General features: G+C 38.8%; 1 protein-coding gene across 7 annotated transcripts in view; it reads right to left on the bottom strand.

Moving 5' to 3' along the window:
• Window positions 1–22,436, bottom strand: part of ebf1a (EBF transcription factor 1a) — a 114,457-nt gene that overhangs the window by 6,453 nt on the left and 85,568 nt on the right. For 6 of the 7 annotated variants that reach the window (XM_043257894.1, XM_043257895.1, XM_043257897.1 and 3 more), the window contains exons 11-14: window positions 12,968–13,056; window positions 3,937–4,002; window positions 2,541–2,718; window positions 967–1,146 (exon numbers count right to left, since the gene is read on the bottom strand). In XM_043257894.1, coding sequence (XP_043113829.1) covers window positions 967–1,146; window positions 2,541–2,718; window positions 3,937–4,002; window positions 12,968–13,056 — 513 coding nt within the window. Of the gene's footprint in view, window positions 1–674; window positions 817–966; window positions 1,147–2,540; window positions 2,719–3,936; window positions 4,003–12,967; window positions 13,057–22,436 lie in introns of those variants that run through there. The other variant, XM_043257900.1, reaches the window with a different exon arrangement.

Raw genomic sequence — 22,436 nt, 5'->3', positions numbered from 1 at the left:
ATTCTCCTGATAGTGTCATAATCCATTTATGAAGGCCTAACTAATCAATTAATGAAAATTGGAGCCCACAAAGCCTGCTCTCTTGCATTGATTGAAAGTGTCAGTGTGGAGTCAGTGAGCCTGTTAAAATACTTGTTAACATCACGGAATCAAAGTACCGAAGTTGAATTGCTTCTCCTGCAATTAGTTTATTGATTTAATTAAGACGCTTTAATTTAGAAGCCGCGTGAGAAGATTGGTGTTATACGAATGGCTAAGCATTATAGACAGCGTCTGATCTTGACTGAAGAAAAGAGTGGCTAGGATTTGATTTCTGCACTTAAAGACACGCACACACACATAATAATAATAATAGCTATGACTGCTGATCTAACTTATGCCTCTAGCCAAGGGGCACCTAATTTTTTGGAAGAGGCTCCTCTTGGTGGTCTAGGAGAAATATGATATGTGAAATATGAAATATATGAGTGTAAAAGATGCATTACTGTTACTACAGTTTATGTTTAGAATGCAATTATAGTTCAAACGTTTGGGGTCAGCAAGAAGAAGCATCTTATGTTCACAAAGGCTGCATTTATTTGATCAAAAATACAGTAAAAATACAGTAATATTGTGAAATACTGTCACATTTCAAAACAACTGCTTTACATTTTGATATAATGTAAAATGCATATTATTCCTGTGATTACCAAACTGAATTTTCAGCATCATAACTCCGGTCTTCAGTGTCACATGATCCTTCAGAAATCATTCTAATATGCTGATTTGGTGCTCAAGAAACATTTTCTTTCAATTATCACAGTTGTTGAGGATTATCTGATGAATGGGAAGTTCAAAAGAACAGCATTTACTTGAAATAGAAATATTTGTAACACTCTAAATCTTTAGGTCATTGTCCTGAATTTGCAATGGATGCAAAAATATTAAAAAGAAAGAAAAACAGGCATAGTGAGGATCAGTACTCACTGGCATAAGGAGAGTTGGCAGCAGAGCCATTGAGGAAGTTGGGTGACCCTCCCAGCGTGGTCATGCCTGTGTTTCCGTATCCATTCATACTGGTAGAGACGGTACTGTAGCTACTCTGCTGGGGTGTTGTGCTGGGTACGTAACCGTGAGGGGATACGCTGCTCGTGTTTCGACTGAACCCTAAAACACATACATATAATGAGAAAAAGAAACAGGAAAGAAAGACTAGAAAGAATATATTTAGAATCAGGTGCTGGTCATCATTGACCATAAACCTACCTTGGTGCACTTTTTAGTACATATCACTCAACAAGTACATATCACTGCAGTTTCCAAAAGAAATGAACACTAGAGGACATTAAACTCTGCCCCATTTTTTTCACGCAAATTTACAGAGATTCGATTAATAAAGCTATTTTGGTGCAATTACTTCAAAACAATATTGATATGCTGGGATATTTGAAAAGTGAGGCTCTGATTGTTAGCATCACATATCCAGCTTCATATCTATGTGTTTTTATAGACAGTAGGTTTGTTTGGTAGCTCACAGACTACAGAGACATACTTGAGAGGTGAAGTGCACTGGTTTGAATCCAGTGTAACTACGGTTCAACAAAACAGTTCAAATCTGTGTGAAAGCTAAAAGTTAAAAGGGCATGGTTGCATCAACAAATGCATTTTATATCAGTTTGTATTTGTTAACACTGTAGGTTTAGAGTTAGATTCGGTCTAGGGCACATTTCCAACATGATAGAGCTTTAACAGTGCACGGATATAAAAATTTTGAACCGCAATACATACCTATATCAACGTAATAAAATATGCCAGGGTTCACATATTGAAACTGTGTTTTAGCACCAGTCATCGGGCATTTCTCTTCGAAACTGTGGCGAAATGTGCAGTAAGGCACATAAAAATGGTGTTGCACAAAATGTGCACAGAAGTACATATTTTTATGAGAGGTCGGGAAAAGAGCACCTTGAGCATTATTATAAACTTCTCCTTTTTTGTTACACATTAGGAATAAAGTTATACACATCTGGAATACCATGTAGATAAATGAATGATGACAGAAATCTCATTTTTGGTTGAACTATTTCTTAAAAAAAGATCTGCGTGTCAGTGCCATACGGAGGCAGATAGGACAGGAGGAGGATATGGACTATAAATATACATCAGGACATTAAACGCTGACATGGGTGAAAGCAGCAGGAAGTTCTCGCTCCAGGAGTCCCCGCTGACTGGTACAAAGGCAGCGCTCATCTCTGCTCTGCTTACTATTCATTCTCCCTTTCATCAGACGACTGATACATTACTGCTGACTTAACACAAATCATTCACTGTCACAGAGGCCAAGGAATGCTGAGGTAAAGGAGCCTGGAGGTTCAGGGAGCATTGCTGAACGCTTGTATCTGTCTGCATGCTGTCTATCTCGCTAGTTTTCACCCACTTGCCTAAGGTTTGACGGACGCAGCAGACTACTGAATACCGTGATCTGGCATACTTTACTGAGACAGTACAGAATCACTCTTACATAAAAGAGAGATTGACATGATATAAGCATTTCTGCTCACCCTGATTGGCTCCTTGTGCGGACTCAGAGACATTGACAGCGAGCTGGCTGTGGAAGGAGTTGACTCCCATCATGCCCGCGTGGACTGAGCTGTTGGCCAGACCTGGCAGCTGGTTGTGTCCACGTGGGACGTTGTAGAGCGCCTCTGCGATATCTGCTGCTCTTTTCAGAATGATCTCCTGTCAGGATCAACACAGAAATGGAACGAAGATTAAAATAAAATTATTAAGTCAAATGCCTGATAAAAACTGTCTTTAAATAATCATTCATAATGGTTTGATTAAATAAAGAAATGACTATAACCCAATGAAAAGCCAATTAAAAATGTAAATGAATAAAGAATCAAAAAATAAAAGTGAAAACAGTACCTTTAATAATTTAAATGAACATGTCTATGCACAGGCAACCTATGAGCTGCCAGATAAAATACACCTTGGTCAAATAAGATCATATGAATATCAGTGAATAAGAGAGTCAATATTTTCTTAACATTAAAATAACAAAATCTAGAAGTCGAACCATTAAAGATGTGTTTATCTGATAAGTCAGCCCAGCTAGAGGAAAACACTCGTTTTGGGGGCTGGGGAAGGGGGGCTGCACATTTTGATGGAAAATTAATGTCTCATAATTTACCCTCATAAAGACGACAGGGCCGTGTGGAGGTTGGGGGATAGGGATCCTGAGAGAGAGCTCTTTGAGTGGGTTGATGACTGGAGTCATGCTCCATCCACTGCCCAGCCTAAATAATTCAGCATCACTGCACTCATGCTCAGCTCTGCAATCGATGAGCATATGCCCTCACTCGCAGTTCATAACTGATCTAACATTGAAGATGCCCTTGTGGTCCTTCAAACCAATGAGAGAGAGAGCTCTAGAGGAATTACATTGGGGGATTTATGTTGTGGGAATATGTTAGGGAATATTAGAGAACAATTCTGTAGTCTTAAAGCTCTAAAATGGCCTTAACTTAGAACAAATGCTTAACTGTGCTGCTCAATGAAATCATTTAAATGTGGAACATGGCATTATTTACACTGATCCTATAACACAATGTGTCTCTTTTACTAATTATACATTTTGCACTTTCTTATGCAAATATACTCTTCCCTGAGAGGATCTTACTTTTCTAAATCATTTTTTATTTGATCTATTTTTATTTTATATTTTTGTAGCATTTTTCAATATCTAATAATTAAAAGTATTTTTCACAAACTATGCACTTCTAAAAATTATAAAATGCTTTTTGGTAAATTTACTATACACTTTAGTCCCAAATCAATTTCGACATTAATTTCGACATAAAAATACAGCTAAACAGATTTTATGCACAAAAACATGCGTCTCTATGCTATGAGTGTTTGTGGTTTAAAGTTTTATTGTGTTCAATTGAATCTCACCTGATTATTGTGTGGCATCCCATACAGAGCTTCCACCAGGTCTGCTGCCCTCTTTAGAATCACCTCCTATAAACAGCAAACATGAAATGTTTTGCTTTAGCTAAAATGGTAGAAAAAAATACATATTCTAAAAACAAGTCTTAATATCATATGCCATTATTTTGTGAAATTAAGCATTTTAGGAACATTTACATAGAGAAGGTTTTTTAAAAAAAGAATTATTTATCATAATTCTTTTATTTATTAACCAAACCCATTGCCTTTGGTCTTTCTAGTTTATTTGGTTACATGACACTCGACAGGCACAAACAAACCTACAGTACAATTACTACATGATCAGTCCCCTTGGAACAATATCAGGTTAAGTGCTTTTCTAAAGGGCAAAATGCTAACGTAGCTCTTCAGTTCATAGATCGCCCCTGACAGGGTTTGAACATGCGACCTTTGAATTGCTAGCTGATTCCTTGACCACAACTCCCCTACCAATTTTAGATGGTTCACGTCTCAGAAATCACCTTAACAGCCCCGTACCTCAACTAGCTCTTCCAACCAACAATACTGCCACCATTTCCATGTATAATACATGAATACAAACACATTTAAAGCAAATACATGCATGTTAGTACATGCAAACGACTGCTCAGCGGGAGGCAAGAGCTACAGTACAGCTATTTTCCTTCCAGGTAATCGACTTCCACTTTCATAACCGAAAACCTATTTATTACCATCCTTTTCACACATTAAACATTTATTTACTGTGTTCTTTACACTGTGTATTCATTTCCTTTCTTCCAAGGCCTCTTCTCCTCTTCATTTTTTTTAAACCCTGAAGCTCCAGTGGAACCCTTTTTAAAAGTTAATGTGCCGGTGCTGAGGAAATAAGCTCGCAGTGCGACAACCAGAAAATTGTTCTCACCCTCGGCGTGTAACCCTCGCTGCGAACAAGCCCCCGAGCATGTGTGCCTGCCTGCCAGCCGACATATTGCCTTTCAATCAGTCCCCTTCGCCTCCCCCCAGCGGCCCCAGATGCAACACACAGACACGAACATGACGAGGGGGTCAGCAAAGCAATAAAGATTTTTAGTGCGCTGTCCAAGGTGCTAAATTCACTCAATAATGGGAGCTCTGGCACTGCGTTAACCCCTCGTTAGGGGTGCTTCGAGGGGGAGGCGCCCGTCTCCGCTCGCCCGGGCTTGGGCTGGGTGATTGAGAGAAGCGCGGGAGCCTGGGGAGGCCTAAAGTGGTGCTTTAGTATGGATGTGTGACTCCGAAGGGCTCTCTTCTCCTTTACCCTCTTCCTGGCGGGATGGTGGAGAACATAAGGGATGGGAAGCATTAGTCCATGGCTTGGTCCCCTGCTGCACCGGCACTGTGTCATTTATCCAGTACACCTCTCTCCTCTACTTCTCTCTCTTTCGCACTGGCTCGCATTTGTTAGGAGGTCTCGTCCTTACCTATCGATCTCCTGTCATTACGATATTGGGGGGTGGGGGAGAGATCTGTTGAGAGGGCAAATCCAATAAGGAAGGGGCCAAAAGTTTGTCCAGATAAACAAATAAATGCTATTAGCACAGGCTGTGTGTGGTGGCCCTGTGTCTGGAAGCAGAGCCCATTTCCTGGGCGAGTAGCAGGGCTTCCAGTAAGGGCTGAGCAGGGAGCCAGGAGCGGTAAACAGGAAAGAAACCTGATCTCGAATCTGCGTGTCTGTATAGCTGTCTATCAGTCAGAGCCATCATAACCCATGCTTAGTCCTCCCCCCTTCTCCGCTCCTTTGAGCTACGAGGGCCCGATCTCTGCTTCGACCCATTCGGAGTGTCTTTAGCACCCTGACAGCTGCTTTGCAGCCTTGTTTTCCATCAACGTGAAAGCTGAGACGTATATATACATTCATAGTAATACATAAGCACGTATAAATGCGAATGTGTGCAAGCAAACAACCCCAGGCGTAGTGTTTTCGAAAGAATATAATATCAAATAGCCCACAGCGCAGCAGCGTTAGGGCCAGCCTCCACATTAATGCGCGCCGGACATTGAATCTGTTCCTGTGTGTAAATTATGGTGGCTGGTAATATGATATACATTCATTAGGAAGGGGACTGCTGAAAAAATGAAATAAGGCCCGGGTCACATCTGGAATGTTAAGGCTATGGCGTCTGCACATTTACAAGGAAGCCAGGCCTGTAAAAACATGACAAATTTATTCCTGTGCTTGTTCATTTGCAATTTTATCATCTCCTAATGTTCTATTAGAGCAGTAATACCAACGGGGTCACCGGCGTCGCTCATGCGGAACGGAGTGCAGTGATGATGTCATACTTCCTGCTCTGCTTCCCTGACCTCATGGACTGCTGGTCTTCTGGAGGTTCTGGTTTTATTAGCTTAACTGAGGTCCCTCACACTCGCTGCTGTGCAGTCACAAAATACGTATCATTTTTATGTCTTTCGGTCTACAGGAAACAATGGCTGTCAAATGATTAAAAATTTTAATTAAATTAATTACATGATATGCAAATTTAGGGCAAACGCTGCTAAAGATTATTTAAAGACATTGCACTGTAGTAGATTTGAATAGTATGAACATACATTTTGAAAACTGTGGTAGGAAAACTAACTACATTTTTCATTTTGGCAATTAACTATTTATAAATATAAAATATGAATACAGATTATCAATATTATTAATCATTAATATTGTTAAAGTTAAATTGACAGCCTTATTGCAAGCGTTCAAAAACTAATTTCTATCACAGAATAATTGCAGTAACTATATACGTTGCACCAAACTCAAACCCAATCCAAGTGGGATGTACATATAATCTGTGCAAGCTAACCACACAAACTCATATGCCTCTATCTGTTTTCAATAACTGTAAATGCTTGGCTCAAACTGTGACCACACTGGTGTGTAATGTCATGCTGTTTATACCCACCAAGGCTGTAATCCATTTTGATGAATGAGGGCTATCATATAGTGAGCCTTTCCCTATCCTGACAATAATCTAATCTTCAGTTTCAAACACGCCATTTGTCGCTGATGTAAGAGATAAGATACTCCAACCATGAGTCAATACAACTGTGACGGTTCCCAGAACAACGTGTCAGGTTTTAATCTGATAGTAAAGTGCCTTTACCGTAGTAATCATAAATGTATGACAGCCCTATGACAGCGCTAGTAACTGGCAACCTAAGAGTGCAGTGGTTAATCAAAAATATGGTTTGAGTTGGTATAGTGTATGACAGTTACCAATTTAGTTTAGCAAGTTTTCAAGGTACATATGTTAATTACCTTTGCGTGAGGTAAACTGTGATTTATGCAAGAGTGCATTGAGGGAATGTGGCCAGCGTATTGCATAGACGTGGTGAATCACGTGTGAATTAGAGCAGAATGTCCGTTACATGAGTTTGAACACAGCTGATGCACACTTCTTTGACTTCCGCAGATTTGAGTTTGCTCGTTCTGTCCAAAGTATTGCTTAACATGGAGGCTTATCCACTGAGTTTATTTAATGCAAAATCAAATATCCCTAGTCTCCCTCCGATCTCTCCCTCCTCCCCCCGTATCTTCCTTCCATCAATATCTGCCCGTCATAAATATCAGTCACTGTGCTCTTTAACTAATGTGACTTCATTGCATAATTCATATTCTCTCCGGGCCTCAAAGGTTACTCTCCGAAAGTCAATAATAACCTGTCTGTCCACATCTGCACAGTACGACAGCGGAGTGCAGCCACCAAAAATTTGTGCTTATATAACGGATACTATTTTTAAAGAAAAGGTTCGCCACAGTTGTCTTTACTTGTTTTGAGATTTGCAATGCTGGTCTAGATAAAACGGTGCAGGTTTAGTTTAACTAGATCCATATTCAGATATTTTATAGCGGCCTTATGGATTTCCCGGCAATGTATAAAGAGCACACTGCAGTGTTACCCAGAAGCAGGAGATTTTTCCTGGAAGCACAGATTGAATTCTGGACCCTGTGGAGGCAACCAAGGGGGATCAGGTGTATGTGAAGTGACAGGGAAAATGTGGGAAACAACGCTGACAGAAGAGATGGAGAGAGACCAAAGAAGGCAGCAGCCTAGATGTGCTGAATATGGGCCAGGTGCATTGTGGGATGCAGTTTCAACTGTTCAATTATTAGTTTCTCTTTAAATGATTCTCTATACAATACATGAAAAGGCTACAGTATATAAAATCTACTCTAAATATTTGCAATAAAGTATATTAATCGGTTTACTTAAACATTCATTTAAAACATGAAATAATGTATTACAAATACTCACACTTATATACAATATAATGCAATGCAGCACTGTTTTAAACAACATTTAGGCAGTCAAGGGTCTCTTGTTCCATTCACTTGGTCATTGTGGGCCTTATTTTACTATCAGTGGAACCACACATGCAGGAATATAGTTATTAGATACTTTAGATGTGTTAATTAATTTTTCTTCCACAAAAAAAAAAAATATCTTGTTGAACTATTGCTGTGTAATAAATTTGCTGGGCTGGATAACATAGTAGCACGCTTGTTCAAGGACTGAGAGAAACAAGTTAACCTGCCGTGTTCCACACTTGGCCCTCACCTGTGATTGAGTCCAGCAGTTTAGAGAAGTGCCGTCAACAAACTGTTATTGCCTCAATAAAGGGCAAAATCAATAGTGCTGAAATGAGTGGCTGGGCGCAGTAGCCGACGCTGTTAATATCTCGCTGAGAGTGTTCGAACGAGAGGAGGAGGGACAGAAATAGGGAGGGGAAGACAGAGAGGGAGAGATGCGTACAGCCTCAAGTACTTGAGGAAATCAGAGTAAAATCCATTTGCTAACACCAGCCTTGTCTCGACAACTGGCTGGACATGTATAGGTACACCGAGAAATTATTTCTCATTTACCCTTCCCATGTTCACTACCTCTACACCCTCTTTCCTCATGCAGCCTTGGCTGCCTCTTCCCCCTTGTGGTGACTCAATTATTGTTGGGCGAGCAGTAATAAAGTGAGGGCTGTGGTGCCTTCGATCGGCTGACCTGTGAGAAGGCAGCACCGGACAGCTGACTTCACCATGATGGATCACCCTGCTCTCTCTCTCTCTCTCTCTCTCTCTCTCTCTCTATCTCTTTTACCTCGGTTCCTTTTGTTCTCTCTCTCTCTCTCTCTCTCTCTGCCAACCTATCAAGGTGTACATGTTTGTGTGTTGTTGAAAGTATTAGGCTATTGTTTTCAATGCGATCTTCGTTCTCTGAAGATGAACATTAACTAAGTTGGAATATAATGAATACCTGTGTGTTGGCTCTATTCTTGACATGTGCATAATATGGCGAGTAGAAAGTCATTCTTTATTCAACAGTCATCAGTTCTACTCATTTTTTTCCATAGACAAAAATGTAAATCTGTCAGGAAAGACTTACAATGCAGCTTAGGGATTGTTAAGTGATAGCATATGTTTCTGGTATAAAAAGTCAGTGTGATTTCAACTACACTACCCATAATCCTCAAAAAGATCAGGACCAGAGGACCAATGTGAAAAAGTATATATATATATATATATATATGTATATGTATATGTATATTTATTATGTATATATATAAATGAACACTCACAAATACACACTATTAAAATTGTTATTTTGGATGCGAATAATCACGATTAATCATTTGATAGTTGTTTTTTTAATTCTAATGAAAAAATGCATTACATACACATAATACACTGTATTTTTGTCTTTCAGTAAGACATTTATCTGAGAAGCAAAATGACTTAAGACATTAAGGTTTATATTTAGATGAATATAACAACATTTTGTAAGGGTTTAAATGGAAAAGAGAACAAAAATGCAAATAGGATAAAGATAAAAAATTATATTGCTTCATTTTTTTTCTTATAAAGATGGAAATTTTTCTTACCAGATTGGATTTTTTTCTTATTCTAAGCATGAACCTCAATTAATTTGGTTAGATTTCTCTGAAAACAAGACTTAATATGTCATTTTGTTTCTCAAGTGGGGTTTTTGAGAAAGTGGGCACATACTTCAGTATCCTAATATAACCAAACAAGCATCTAACTGCTTCCTCAGGGACTTCCCCCTTACCTGACCCTGAAGCTGTCTCACCGAGTAGTTTTGCCTACCTGTTTTATTCAGCACCTCTAATAGAGTGAGGCTGCTCACTTGTGGGCCATCCCACCCTATTCATTAAAAGGTAAAGAATCAGTTAAAAATATGGGCATCCGTTAAGCGAGCTCTCTGGGGATTGTGGCCACGAGTGGATTCAGATACCTCCCCTATGCTGAAAACAGTGGGAAAGATGTGACAAGTGACCCCGACCATGACCCACCTAATGCATTCAGCTTCATCATCAGCCCAGTAAAATGAGTCCAAATCAAGCCAAGGTTAAGACCACAGAGAGCATATGTGAGCAACATGCTGCCCCAGTTTCAGTGAAAATTACCAGACTTTAACAATATGACAGACAGAGAAAAATAATCATTGTGAGGCGCATTTAACTTGTCCTCTTTCTGCTGACTAGAAAAAAACAGGGTTCGCAAATATTTTGATCAGTTGATTCATATGGAATGTTAAACTTTAACAATATTTTCATGCCGCTTACATTAAAGAAATGCAATTTCTAAGCAATGTAATAATTTAAGCAATACAAATATTTTTTGTGAATGTACATGAACTACCATTTGTATGAATTAACAACTGTAAAATGCAAAAAAAAAATATCCTGACATTTGCAGATATCCGTGGGAACTTTCAATGTGCAGTTTCAAATGACTAGCAATTTATATTTTCATGTATATATATGTATCTGTCATTATAAGGGGATATTTATATCTTCATCAGTGACATCAATGAGCCAGTAATGTAATAGTCCCTATCAGCGTAAGGAGGGAAGAGTAGCAACATATGTCTGCTGGGCCCTTTAGTGGGTCAGCACAGTGCTTCAGTACGGCATGGAGGGTGAGTGTGTGTTTGCGAGTATTTGTGTGTGTGTGTGTGTGTGTGTGTGTGGTAGCACAGGGTTCAGACTGTGGGACTGCAGAGGAAGGTATTCAGACAATGTCCATGTGGTTCATTAGGGACTGAGATCAAACACTGTTGCTCTCTTTAGCCCCACTGACAGGAGACAGAAGATCTGTCCTCTCCCCACCAGCTGGGGAATGGACACTAACACAAGGGATGAGTGAGGGAGTGAGAGAAGAGAATGAAAGAAGAAATAGACAGACAAAAGGAGAAAAAGGGCTGCTATATGGGAAAGCCTGAATGTTGGATAAAACCAATATCAAGTTGAACATTTTATGGAAATTGTGTGTGACATATTTATTTCTCAAGCTAGACAACAATTAGGAAATAATATTCCACACTACCAGTCAAAAGTTTAGACACACTTGACTTAATTAATTAATAGATTTTATTTCATTTCATTTTTTGTTTTAGTCAAATATAAATTGTGTCTATATAATTTTCAGTTTGTTTTAAAAAATAGTTTTCCCCCAACTGTATGGTAAATGAATAGCTTCGATAGTTTTGATCACTTCATTATTATTTACATAAAATGTAAATAATAATAATAAATATAAAATGATATTTAATGTAATAATAATAATAAAGAATTGTAACATTATACCATACTGACGCCCACAACACCCAGTCTGTGCTGTAACCCATGACCCGTTTAGTGCGCCTGCAAAATGTTAAGTGTTGACATCACAAAGGCACAACTATGATATCACTTCCTGTCAAACATTCTGTCAAGTCACTAAACTGTGCCTCAATGAAAAGGAGAAAAAAAACACTGTGTGTGCCAGGCTTATTATTTAAAAAAAAAAGAAAAGGTAAGTTGCAAGTCACACTAAAATAATTACTTAAATTATACACATGCATATCAAACCGTCACTGTGGACCTTTGCCTAAATAAACTCCTAATATGCTGCTTATTACTAGTTAGTAAGGTAGATGTTAAGTTTGGGTTTTGGGAAGAATGAGGGATGTAAAATAGGCTCATGCAGAATATGTGCTTTATGAGCACTAATAAACAGATAGCTAATAGTGAGAACTGGTCCCAATACTAAAACTATAATAGTATGTCAATTATACTGAAATAACAGTGCTTTGCTCTGCAGGTCACATGAGATTAGCAGCTCACTGTAACTGCTTGGCCACCAATTCAACATTTGCCTGATTCCTGTAGATTGGCTTTGGTTTGACGCCACATTCGCTGACCCCCTGGTCTAATTTGATGTGTTTAAGGTGTAATGGATTGGGAGGTGGCTTGTGAATACTGATGGCCCAGCTTTGATACAGAGGGCTGCTAACAGCACAAGGTCAGTCCTGAGCGTGAGCAGGCCCAGCCAGCCATAATTACTCCTTTTTTTTCACACTATTAAGTGGTGCTGCTGGAGCGGGGCTCTGGGGTATAGGACATGCACAACAAGATAAAGTAATGTTTATTTATCCCTCCCAAAGGATCCATTTACTTGGCCTGCCTCTCCTTAAGAAGCGTGCATGGAGAAAGAAATAAACACCCAACTGGGTCCACAACTGGGCTCCTTTCATGAGAATACCAAACACAACTGCATGGAATTGAATATACAGTATATAATCTCTGAACTGAAGGAGTCTGTAATGAATGGTTCAAATAACTAGACCATGTTTCAGCTAAGGCTACTGTGGTAAATGGAAATCAGGACCCGTGTGTTTATGTTAGTAATTGCTCTTTGAAAATAAAAGGGAAGTAGAGAAATCGAAGTCAGCACTGAAACCCATTTTTTCTTCTTTAATGTGATGTGATTTCTTAATCTTTTACCTATCAAATTTGAGCCAAACAGTGTCTAAATAGTTATTTGGGTATTGGTTAACATCCAGTATCTTATATGACCTAATTGAAATGACAAGAAAACAAAAATGAGTTCTTTAGAAAGAACTAAAGCAGTGAACTGTTCACAATAAGAAAGCAAAAAGGGTCAATATTGACTTCATGTTAACGTTAAAAGAAAGCAAGCACAATAGTTACATCACATTAGAGAACTGACCTTAGGTAAGCGCTCAGGGTCGCCCGGGTGTCTAGGGATCACCTTCTGTAGCCGCTGGAAACCGTAGTCAATAGTGGGTTCATTCAGTGCTGCAGGAAAGAGAAAATTCAACCATGTTACCGCAGGGAAATTCAACACCCATCTGCAATTACCATTACAAAGAAATGTATATAAAACATAAGTGTCATTTCCATCAGACTTCAATACGGTTCCAAAAAACACAAAAGCAAAAAGCAATAAAATGATAGCTAAGGTATCAAATATTATGTTTCCTAACTAGCTGCCAAAATATCTGTATCAATTCCCACTATGCTTTAGCAGTTTGCAACCACAAGGCACCACTTTATGAATAAAACAACACTTGAGCAGTTTGTGTGAATGGATCCTGTCTATTTTTGCAGTCGGTGCAATGGCACAACCTTCATGGAAAGCTTCAAAAACTGGTTGTGAGCAATGAGGCTTGTGACAAATTCAACTGCATTGCAAATGTTACAATTTAACAGCAATGTAACTTTGTGCTTGCGTGTGAGGCAAAATAATCCAGGTTCAGAGCAAGCTCAGCTCAATAGACAGTATTGGCATCATAATACAGATTACTAGAAAAAAGTTATTTCCATATGTAGGAAGGCCTTTTCTTTACAAAAAAAGAGAAATAAATGAACATTTATATTTGCCTATATTTGTCGCGTTTCTGCTTTATATATATATAAAATGAATAATAATAATGAAATTATTATTTGTTGCAATCAACATTATATGGTAAACACATATATATTAAGCTATTAAAAAAATCAAGTTATTCCTTTAAACACACAATCAGCAAAATATTATTTATACCTATGGCTAACAAAGACTTGTACAGATCTAATGATAACCAGAAGCAGTCAGATCATTTCATCTATAAGCAAGATTAAGATCAACACAGAACTAAAAGGCGCCTTTTTAAATTTGATGTGTCCTTAAACAAACTCCAATAACAAATAATTCTGAATTCAACTCCCTCTTCTGTTTTGTATACATAAGCACCAGTAATCTGCAAAACAAATCTATAGACCTCCGTTATGAGCAAATAATTCAATTAAAGTTTTCATTTCTGTAATGCGGCACCTCCCACTCCTCAGAGGCCCACAGACAGCTTCACGAATGCTCGCTGAGGACAAAGCAATAAGATAATATTGAAAAAGGAACCCGATCTGCATGATAGGGCCAAACATCCTGCACGGGTGGACCACATGGTGCTTGGTCCAATGTTTTTCTAACCTCCCTGGATTGAGTGGGACTTTTACACTGAGACAATGGGTCTTTCTCCAGCACTGGCCCACTGAGCTTGTTTGTGTGTTTATCTGTTGTGGTGCTAAACTCCAGCCCTCAGGGGCACATTCACACAGAGCCCTTCTGTGGTTCACTGAGAGACTAAGAGATATACAGAGAGATATACAGTATGTCAGCAGAGATACTCGATATTTGATATGCAGCATACAGAAAAGTGGTCTCAAAAGTATTTAGACATTTAAGCTATGCTTAAAAATGTATGTATTTCAATGCTTTGCATAACAAGCATCAAACATTAACTTTTAAAATTAAAACTTTCTCTAGCATCACTTTTCAAGGGGATATTTAATGGATGCACTGACAGAGGTTCAAACAGGTTTTTCTATCAGAATAGAGTTCAGTGTTTAGAATGTAGTTCATCAATCCACTAACTTTGTATATTCGTTATAAACTGTACACCCACTGTTTTTATGAATTATCTCGTAACAAACAGTCATTTTGAAACTTTTGTCTTTGAAAAGTGTGATATCATATTTTAAAATGAATGCTTGGTTTAAAATGTATACATTTTAAAGTATTCAAATAAAATTTGGGGCCATTTTATATTGTTTTTTATTTGGTGCTTTTTTAAAAATTAACCTAACATGTATCAAATTATTTAGAAATTATGACATGAACAAACGTGCCAAATAAGGTCAAAATATCTGTTATTTTCTCTCACTTTGGTGATAACTGCTTGATTAAAATAAGCAATGGGGATCTATGTTGTCCATCATTTAACTTTAGCATTTTTTTAACAACTATCAAAACTTACAATGAGAAAGACAAAGAAACACAAGTTAAATATAATGTATTTCACATTTGAAGGAAGTCTGAAAAGAGGCCAAGATCTTACTCAAATACCTCAAATACTATAATAAAATGATTTGGGTATGTGACATAAGATACCCAAGAGTCTCTCTATCGGTTGTTCACTCTTCACATGCGCTTTCCCAATCTCTCACTCTCTTTTGATAAACTGACCGCCTTTCTTTTGCCTGAAGCATCAAATCTCAAACAGAACAGAGGAGGAGCAGCAAAAAATAGCAATCGAGGACTGGAGTCCTCTGGCCCTCAGTTAATTGTCCTGCTGAAGACGAGGGGGTGAAAGAAAAAAAACTGAAGTATAACAGCCTCGCTCTCTCTTCCGGCCTCCCTTCTGTTTGCCCTGTAGGCCGCAGCCTGGACGTTTCCTGAGGGACTTCACCCAGCTCCCATCAGCTCCACAGCTGAGAGGACAGACTGTGGGCAGCCTCTGAGTGCAGTGGAGTGGATTCAGATGGCCAAGGGCCCAGACAGAACCAGACCCCTGGAGCCCAGAACACAAGCTGTGCCCAGCCTGGCCCTCTTCCACTGGAGAACAGGGGCAGCTCTCACTACTGTACATCGATGCCTCTTGATACAACATCCAATGGCAGGTGGGATCTACAGCTTTATGAGAACATGCAAATGCTCATCCAGTATTTGGTTTTGACATGAAGCCTGAAACAAGTATTGAAAGAAAAGCTAGGCTGCATCCCAACCAACTCTATAAAATGTCATGTTTACTTTTATAATAAGCCATAACTTCATTAAAAAGCGTTTGACATTGGTTAATAACAGCAGACCTCATGCGGTGAGACACAGCAGGGCTCAACGACTCACTGATTGAGAGGCGGCATTAACCTCGACTCTCTCGGCCGCAATGACCGCCTGGATGCACAGTCGCTCACGCCGTACTGTGATTGACTGGCTGTTTACTTAAAGAGCAAGACAAGAAAAAAAACAGTTAAAACAATCCTGGAGCATGATGGAGAACAGACTGCAGCTATCGGCGAAGGAAAGAACAACAAAAACAGTCGAATGTGACAGAATGATTCAAAGCCTCCCCGCGGCTGACAATACATCATATCTAAATAGGCTTCCTGTAATCAGGTCTGTTGGTGGTTTGGAGACGGGAATATGGAAGTGAGGACCGGTGCAGCATGCCGAAGTGGCCTGACTGGACCATGAATGGGGGCTGGGGGAAGCAGATTGCAGGATATCGTAATGGCACAGGAATAGATGGAGGCTGAATGAAAGATTGTGTTGTGCAGTATTACAGCAGGTCTAACATGGAGGTAAAGGAGAGAGTGAATGAAAGAGTAAAATAGGTGGGTTGAATGTACTATGTAAAGAGAAAGCTGTAGCTGCAAGGTCTAGACAGCCACCAGCTTCTGTGGCTTGAAGACAAAACAATGCAAAATTCTGATTTAAATACTATAACGTGCAGAAAAAGTAATAGGTCAATATAATCGAAAGGTTTGGTATTTTTTATTAATTAATTTTTTTGGGGAAAGAATTATCTCAGTCTTAATTACTCCAAACTTTTTAACAGTAGTGTAAAGTCTATACAATCAAAAATAAAATCTATTACATCAAAAATAAAATAAAATAATATTTTGCCAGAAATAATTCAGGCCATGACTTGATTGTATTCAACTGGATTTGTATGAATTTTGAAAAGTGATAACTGGTTAATAATATTTCCTAAACAGACTAAACAGTTACATCATCAGAGTTGTTTCAATGTAAATGAAGATATTGCATGCAAATGAGAGATTATGAAAACATTTTTTTAATTAAAATAATAACAAGAATTAACGATTTGTGAAGCATGGACCAATGCCCGAGACATTTATTAGCAGAGATTCAATCTCATTATACATAATTTGTCTTCAAGAAAACACATGCAATAGAAGCTGCAAAAGAGCTGAGGAAATCACCACTAAACTCATTTAGGAGTGAATAATGAAGTGTCTGCTGGAGCAGAACTTTTGTGAGGGTCTAGACAGGGAGCATTTAAAGTATGTCTCTTTCAAGTGGACCCATGTGCTAGCATAATGAGGTGCAGGCCGTGATGCAAAGCACCTCTGAGGAGAGTGTTGAGTTAATGTGCTGATACAGAGATGGATGGGCCAGATCTCAGGCTAAACTGTACTCCGCCACACTTACAAACATCTGCACATGTTTACTCTCCTTCATTGCTATTGATTTTCACATACTGTACAATCCTCTCACCAGCCGACTCGATAATGCACACTTGCTGGGAAAGAGACTGTGAACTGAACAGTTAGCAGTATAGTGCTACTAATTTTATACAGCCACTGAACGCCCACTGAAAACAATGATGCAAACATTTCGTGGACACGAGTCCATGCAATTCTGGTATATGTCACAAATCAAATTGACATTGACCGGTGACAGTGTATAAGTTACCGCAAAAACAAACCCAAACCCTTGGGACCACAAAGAGAAAAAAAAACACCTCCTGTGCTGGGTCAGGGAGTGAACTTTGTCAGAAAGTTTGAATAAAACTGTGTATTTTCAGAGATACACTTACACCAAAAAGGGAAGTGAAATCCCATGAGCTTCTTCATTTCCGGAGCCTCTATGTCCTACTTGGTGTGTAACGTTGTTTACCAAACCATGCACAGCAGACCTGTATATTTATAGAGAAACACCTTTCAACTGTCCAAGCGCTTGTTTACTTTTACAGTTCCAGAAACTCGCAAGCTGCGGTTTCCATTTCTTTCTGGGCTCAGGGAACGGTTTCACGACAGAAATAACACCGGCCGGCACCCAACATATATGATAGAGTCGGTTTCATGTCATCACGGATTCATTGCAGCTCTCCAATTTCATACGCGAAGGAGAACGAAAAGGTTACGTGTGATGTCATGAGCTGAAATAAAATCTACAAAATCAATATTGAAAAGAGCAGAGTATCTGCCGCATACCATGCCATCACGTTACATTTAATGAATATAAGATATAGGCAAATATAGAGCAGTTACGGATATAAACGGATCTCCTAGAGGCGCGAATCGAACGGTCTGCCTCACGAAAAAAATAAAAAACTATCAAGGAACAGAGGCGATTTTCTAAAAAAGGAAATACATTAACAATCGACAGCTCTCCTTTTTCTCCAGAAGATGGGATCAAAACGAGTAAAACATATCAGCAATAAATAAATAAATGAACAACAACCACTGCTTGAAGGATTCCTCGCAATCACACAGATCAATGCTCATTGAAATTTCATGAAGGCACAGTCGGATCGCTTCATATTTCACAATAATAACTACAGGCCCGCGGGGGTGAAGAGAGGAGAGGAGAGGAGAGGAGGGGAACGAGCCACTACTAAAAGACAATACTATGAGTGCTGTCAAAAGCAGATGGAGCCAGTCAAAACAGTGCGTTTTAAAATACCTTACACCACCAAAAAATCCCACACTTAATATCTCACATAGAAGCCCGAGGGCAGAATGTGGGCGGCAGTTTTTAGACTGGCGAGAACACGGTATTTGTGGCTTTCCTGTTTTCGAGACCAGATGCTAGTGCTGAGCTGCTGGTGGTAAATTGAATCAGCTGACCACACATAGACCTGCAGGGCTAGAACAGTATCCCTGACTGACGGAGCAGAAAGGCATGCTGGGTAATTGGTCTTTAGCAGAACCTTTTAACAGGCACTTGTGGGCTTTGTACAGAGCTGTTAATGTCAGGGCGGTAATGTTCTGTACATGTTAGGGAATGGCAGACTCCGTTTTACACTCGCTCTCTCTCTCTCTCTGTTTTCCCCAGAGCTCTCTTTCATTCAGGTGTGATCTCATATGCTGTGGATAGGAATCGATAGGCTCAGTGGCAGGGTGTTCGATGCCTGCCTGAATTATTGCTTCATTTCTCTCCCTATATAGATGAGGCCTGTTTTTCCTCAGCCCTCCCCACGCCGGGATCAATACCTTACAATCTCATTTTTATCCATTTTTCCATAAACCAAGTGATTGCGTTTATTTGGAAAATCCGACAAGCTAAATAAGGCATCACTTTAAGACATGGAGGGAGGAAAAAAATCTTGGAACCTGTGGCCGTAAAATGGATGACTTGTTTTTCTTGATCGTGAGCAGCAGCTTCTAAAAGACAGAGACATCTGTGTGAAATGGCCCACTGAAGACGCCCCGCTGTTGAGCAAACCAATTGCTCTATATCTTTATGGCTACAATCTCCACCATGCAGAGGTTTAGCAATTTAATTGGAACGGTTATCATTGATCACCTAGTGTGACCCCATTTGTCAATAGAATTAAAGAGACTCATTATCAAAATCGAACGATCACTCAACCCACTCAAGAAGAAAGCCTCCGTCAAATCTAGTGCTTGGGAAAAAAATAGGTTGGTGACTATGAATGCATAAAGAATTTACATTCACAGTGGGGTCCAAAAGTCTGAGACTATGCAAAAATTATTTACATAATGTTTAAATGTTTAGGATGAGTATTTTATTTATTAATCTATTTAAGGAAGTTATTCGGCATGGATGCATTAAATTGATCACAAGAAACAGCGAAGTTCAGACGCTTGATCATTTCAAATAACTGCTCTTCTTTTGAACTTAATATTCATGTATATATTTAATATGTGAAATATAATCAGCAAATTACTGTTCTTTTTTCTCAGATATATGCAGGCTTGGGAGACTTAAGAAATATTTCTAGGTCTAGGTCTAGGTCTAGGATGTTTATGTTTATGTTAAAGCAAAAGTTGCTTTTCGGATGATTCATGAAATCATGCTGGATAATATGATTATTCACAAATTTGTGAAGGTCCATAAAGCTTAAGTGCATTTAAGGCAAAAGGATGGGCAAACTGAATAATAAAACATTTAACTTTTTACTCAAATTGTCAAGCTTATATCATTTTGTATCCAACCTAACAATTTTTTCTTGTGGTCTCAGACTTTTGGACCTCAAACGTACATACATTTGCATTAAAAGAGAAGGTGGGTGAATACATGTATGATGTGAAGTCTGGCTTTTCCTCAACTAAAGTGACAAATGCCTCCCATAGACTTAATCATTGGGCAGGCGTAGAGAGCTCCCTCTAATGTGATGGAGCAGAGTCTTTTAATATCAGGCCTGATGGGTGCTGTTCAGCCTACTGGCCTGCATACTGAGCAGCAACGAATTGCCTGCTGAACATTTCAAGTGATTCATCAACACCTCCAATCTATCGGCCGCACAGGGCTTCACATACGCTCACTGGCAGATAGCATTATAACTCTGCCTCTTTCCCTCAAAAACAGACGGAAAACCCCTTTGACGAATGATGCAAACATGGCAATCTGGTGAGAAGTAATACACAACCAAACATGGAAATGCATTTGTTGCAGATGAATTGAAAGGGAGGGCGAGAGAGAGAAAGTAGGGAGGAATGATTCATCTCTCTTATCTGCGGAGTGCCATGCAGGATGGGTAATGTCCCAGGCGGTGAGTGTTTAATTGTTTCTGATGATAAATATAATTGCAGAGAGCTTCTGGATGTTTAATTGCAGAGGCCTAGTAACTGTGGGTGACATCACTTTGACTGGGTCTTCCTCATTAAAGCCTGGGTTTGTGATACGGCCTTAACTTTAGCATTCCAGCAATGCAGAAACATGCAGATGAGATTAGAAATTATGGCTACTTAACCACACACTGCAGAAAGTGCTGTTACTTTCTGTTAATTGCTCTCTGATATTGACTTATACATATATAATATATATATATATATATATATATATATATATATATATATATATATATATATATATATATATATATTGTATAAGTCAATATCAGAGCACTTTCTGCAGTGTGTGGTTATATATAATATATATATATATATATATATATATATATATATATATATATATATATAATATATATATATATATTAATTATATATTTAGTGGTCAATTTTAGTGAATGATGACTGATGCTGTCAAGCTTCATAAATATTATCTTTATGTGAGAAAAAGACCATTTTTATTTAATATTTACTGAAAACGTTTGGTATCACATTCCAATTTTTTTCTAAGCGTTGCATACTCATAATTATAGGTACTGTTGCAAAGGCATTAAAACCCTACAGTAAAAGTGAATTACAACTTAAAATATACTGGCAAACCTGATGCAATATTGCTCAGAAAACTTGTCTCTTTGTACTTTCTGTAATTGTGTGCATATATTTTCCTCGCAGCTGTCTGGCATTGCCTTTTTAATATGACATATAAAATATGACAAAGTCATTTGAACTACCTTACCTAAAAATTTCCTGTATTCTACTCCATTAGGTTGAACAATGTTGCTGTTCCGCCATAAAAGTTAAAAAAGCAGTTTTATACCAAATTTCTGTCAGATGAATCTTAACTTAGCCTCCTGTTAAAAATCACAAAATTATAGTTGTTGAATTCAATGTTTGAATTTCACCTGGTAGTCGTGTCAATGTTTGTATCTACTTGTAACACGATATGACAGACAGACACAAACACACACACTTTATATTGCTTTGATTCTTTGAGCTTAGACCACATTTATTGTAGTTGCATGGAAAAAACACTCATCACATTTTCCACAGAAGAGTTAAAGTCATACGTGTTTGGAATGATATAATGGTGAGTAAATGAATGCAGAATTTTCATTTTTAGGTGAACTATCCCCTTAACTACAAACAGTCGGCCAGCCAGAGGCACAGTTCACACGAGAGTGTGCCAAGAATCCTAGAGAATCCGAAACTTCTGAAACGAGAGGCCTTTGAGGAATCCATTTACTGGGTGGCTGCTGGGTTTATAATCAGAGTGAAGTCAAAGCCAAAACACAGCTCTATCACTACAGACGGAACGGTGTCAAATATAATCAGCATCATAATTTACTCATGAAGACAATACTCTAAAATCATGCATGCTGTACACATTTACTTGTGAGAACCAGCTAAATATTTTTTTTTTTTCATGAAAGGATAGTTTTTTTCTCTCCACCATGGCTATAAGAGATGTTCTCCAGGTACGGCTCAGCCTTTCCGCATGGCTGTGTGGTGTTTGAGTGAGGCAGCATCAGTGCACCATTGATTTAATTAGGTCTCCATCTCCTCTGCCTGACAGAAGTTGATTAGAGGTGCCAGATGCCCCATGTGTAATTCCACTGCCAGCTGCCACATAGCTTTGCCAATACTCTATGATTAGTACCCACTGGCAACTGGGCAAGGCACAGGTGCCAACTGGAGCCAGGAGAGAAAGACACACACAGGCTGACTTCCCACTGCAGTAGCTGGGACAGGGGGACAAGAGGAAGAGAGACGGCCCAAAATGCTTCAAACTGTGGAGA

Source organism: Puntigrus tetrazona, chromosome 14 (assembly GCF_018831695.1).
Source record: "Puntigrus tetrazona isolate hp1 chromosome 14, ASM1883169v1, whole genome shotgun sequence".
In the NCBI taxonomy this organism is placed as follows: Eukaryota; Metazoa; Chordata; class Actinopteri; order Cypriniformes; family Cyprinidae; genus Puntigrus; species Puntigrus tetrazona.
This window is presented reverse-complemented; position numbering and strand designations above follow the sequence as displayed.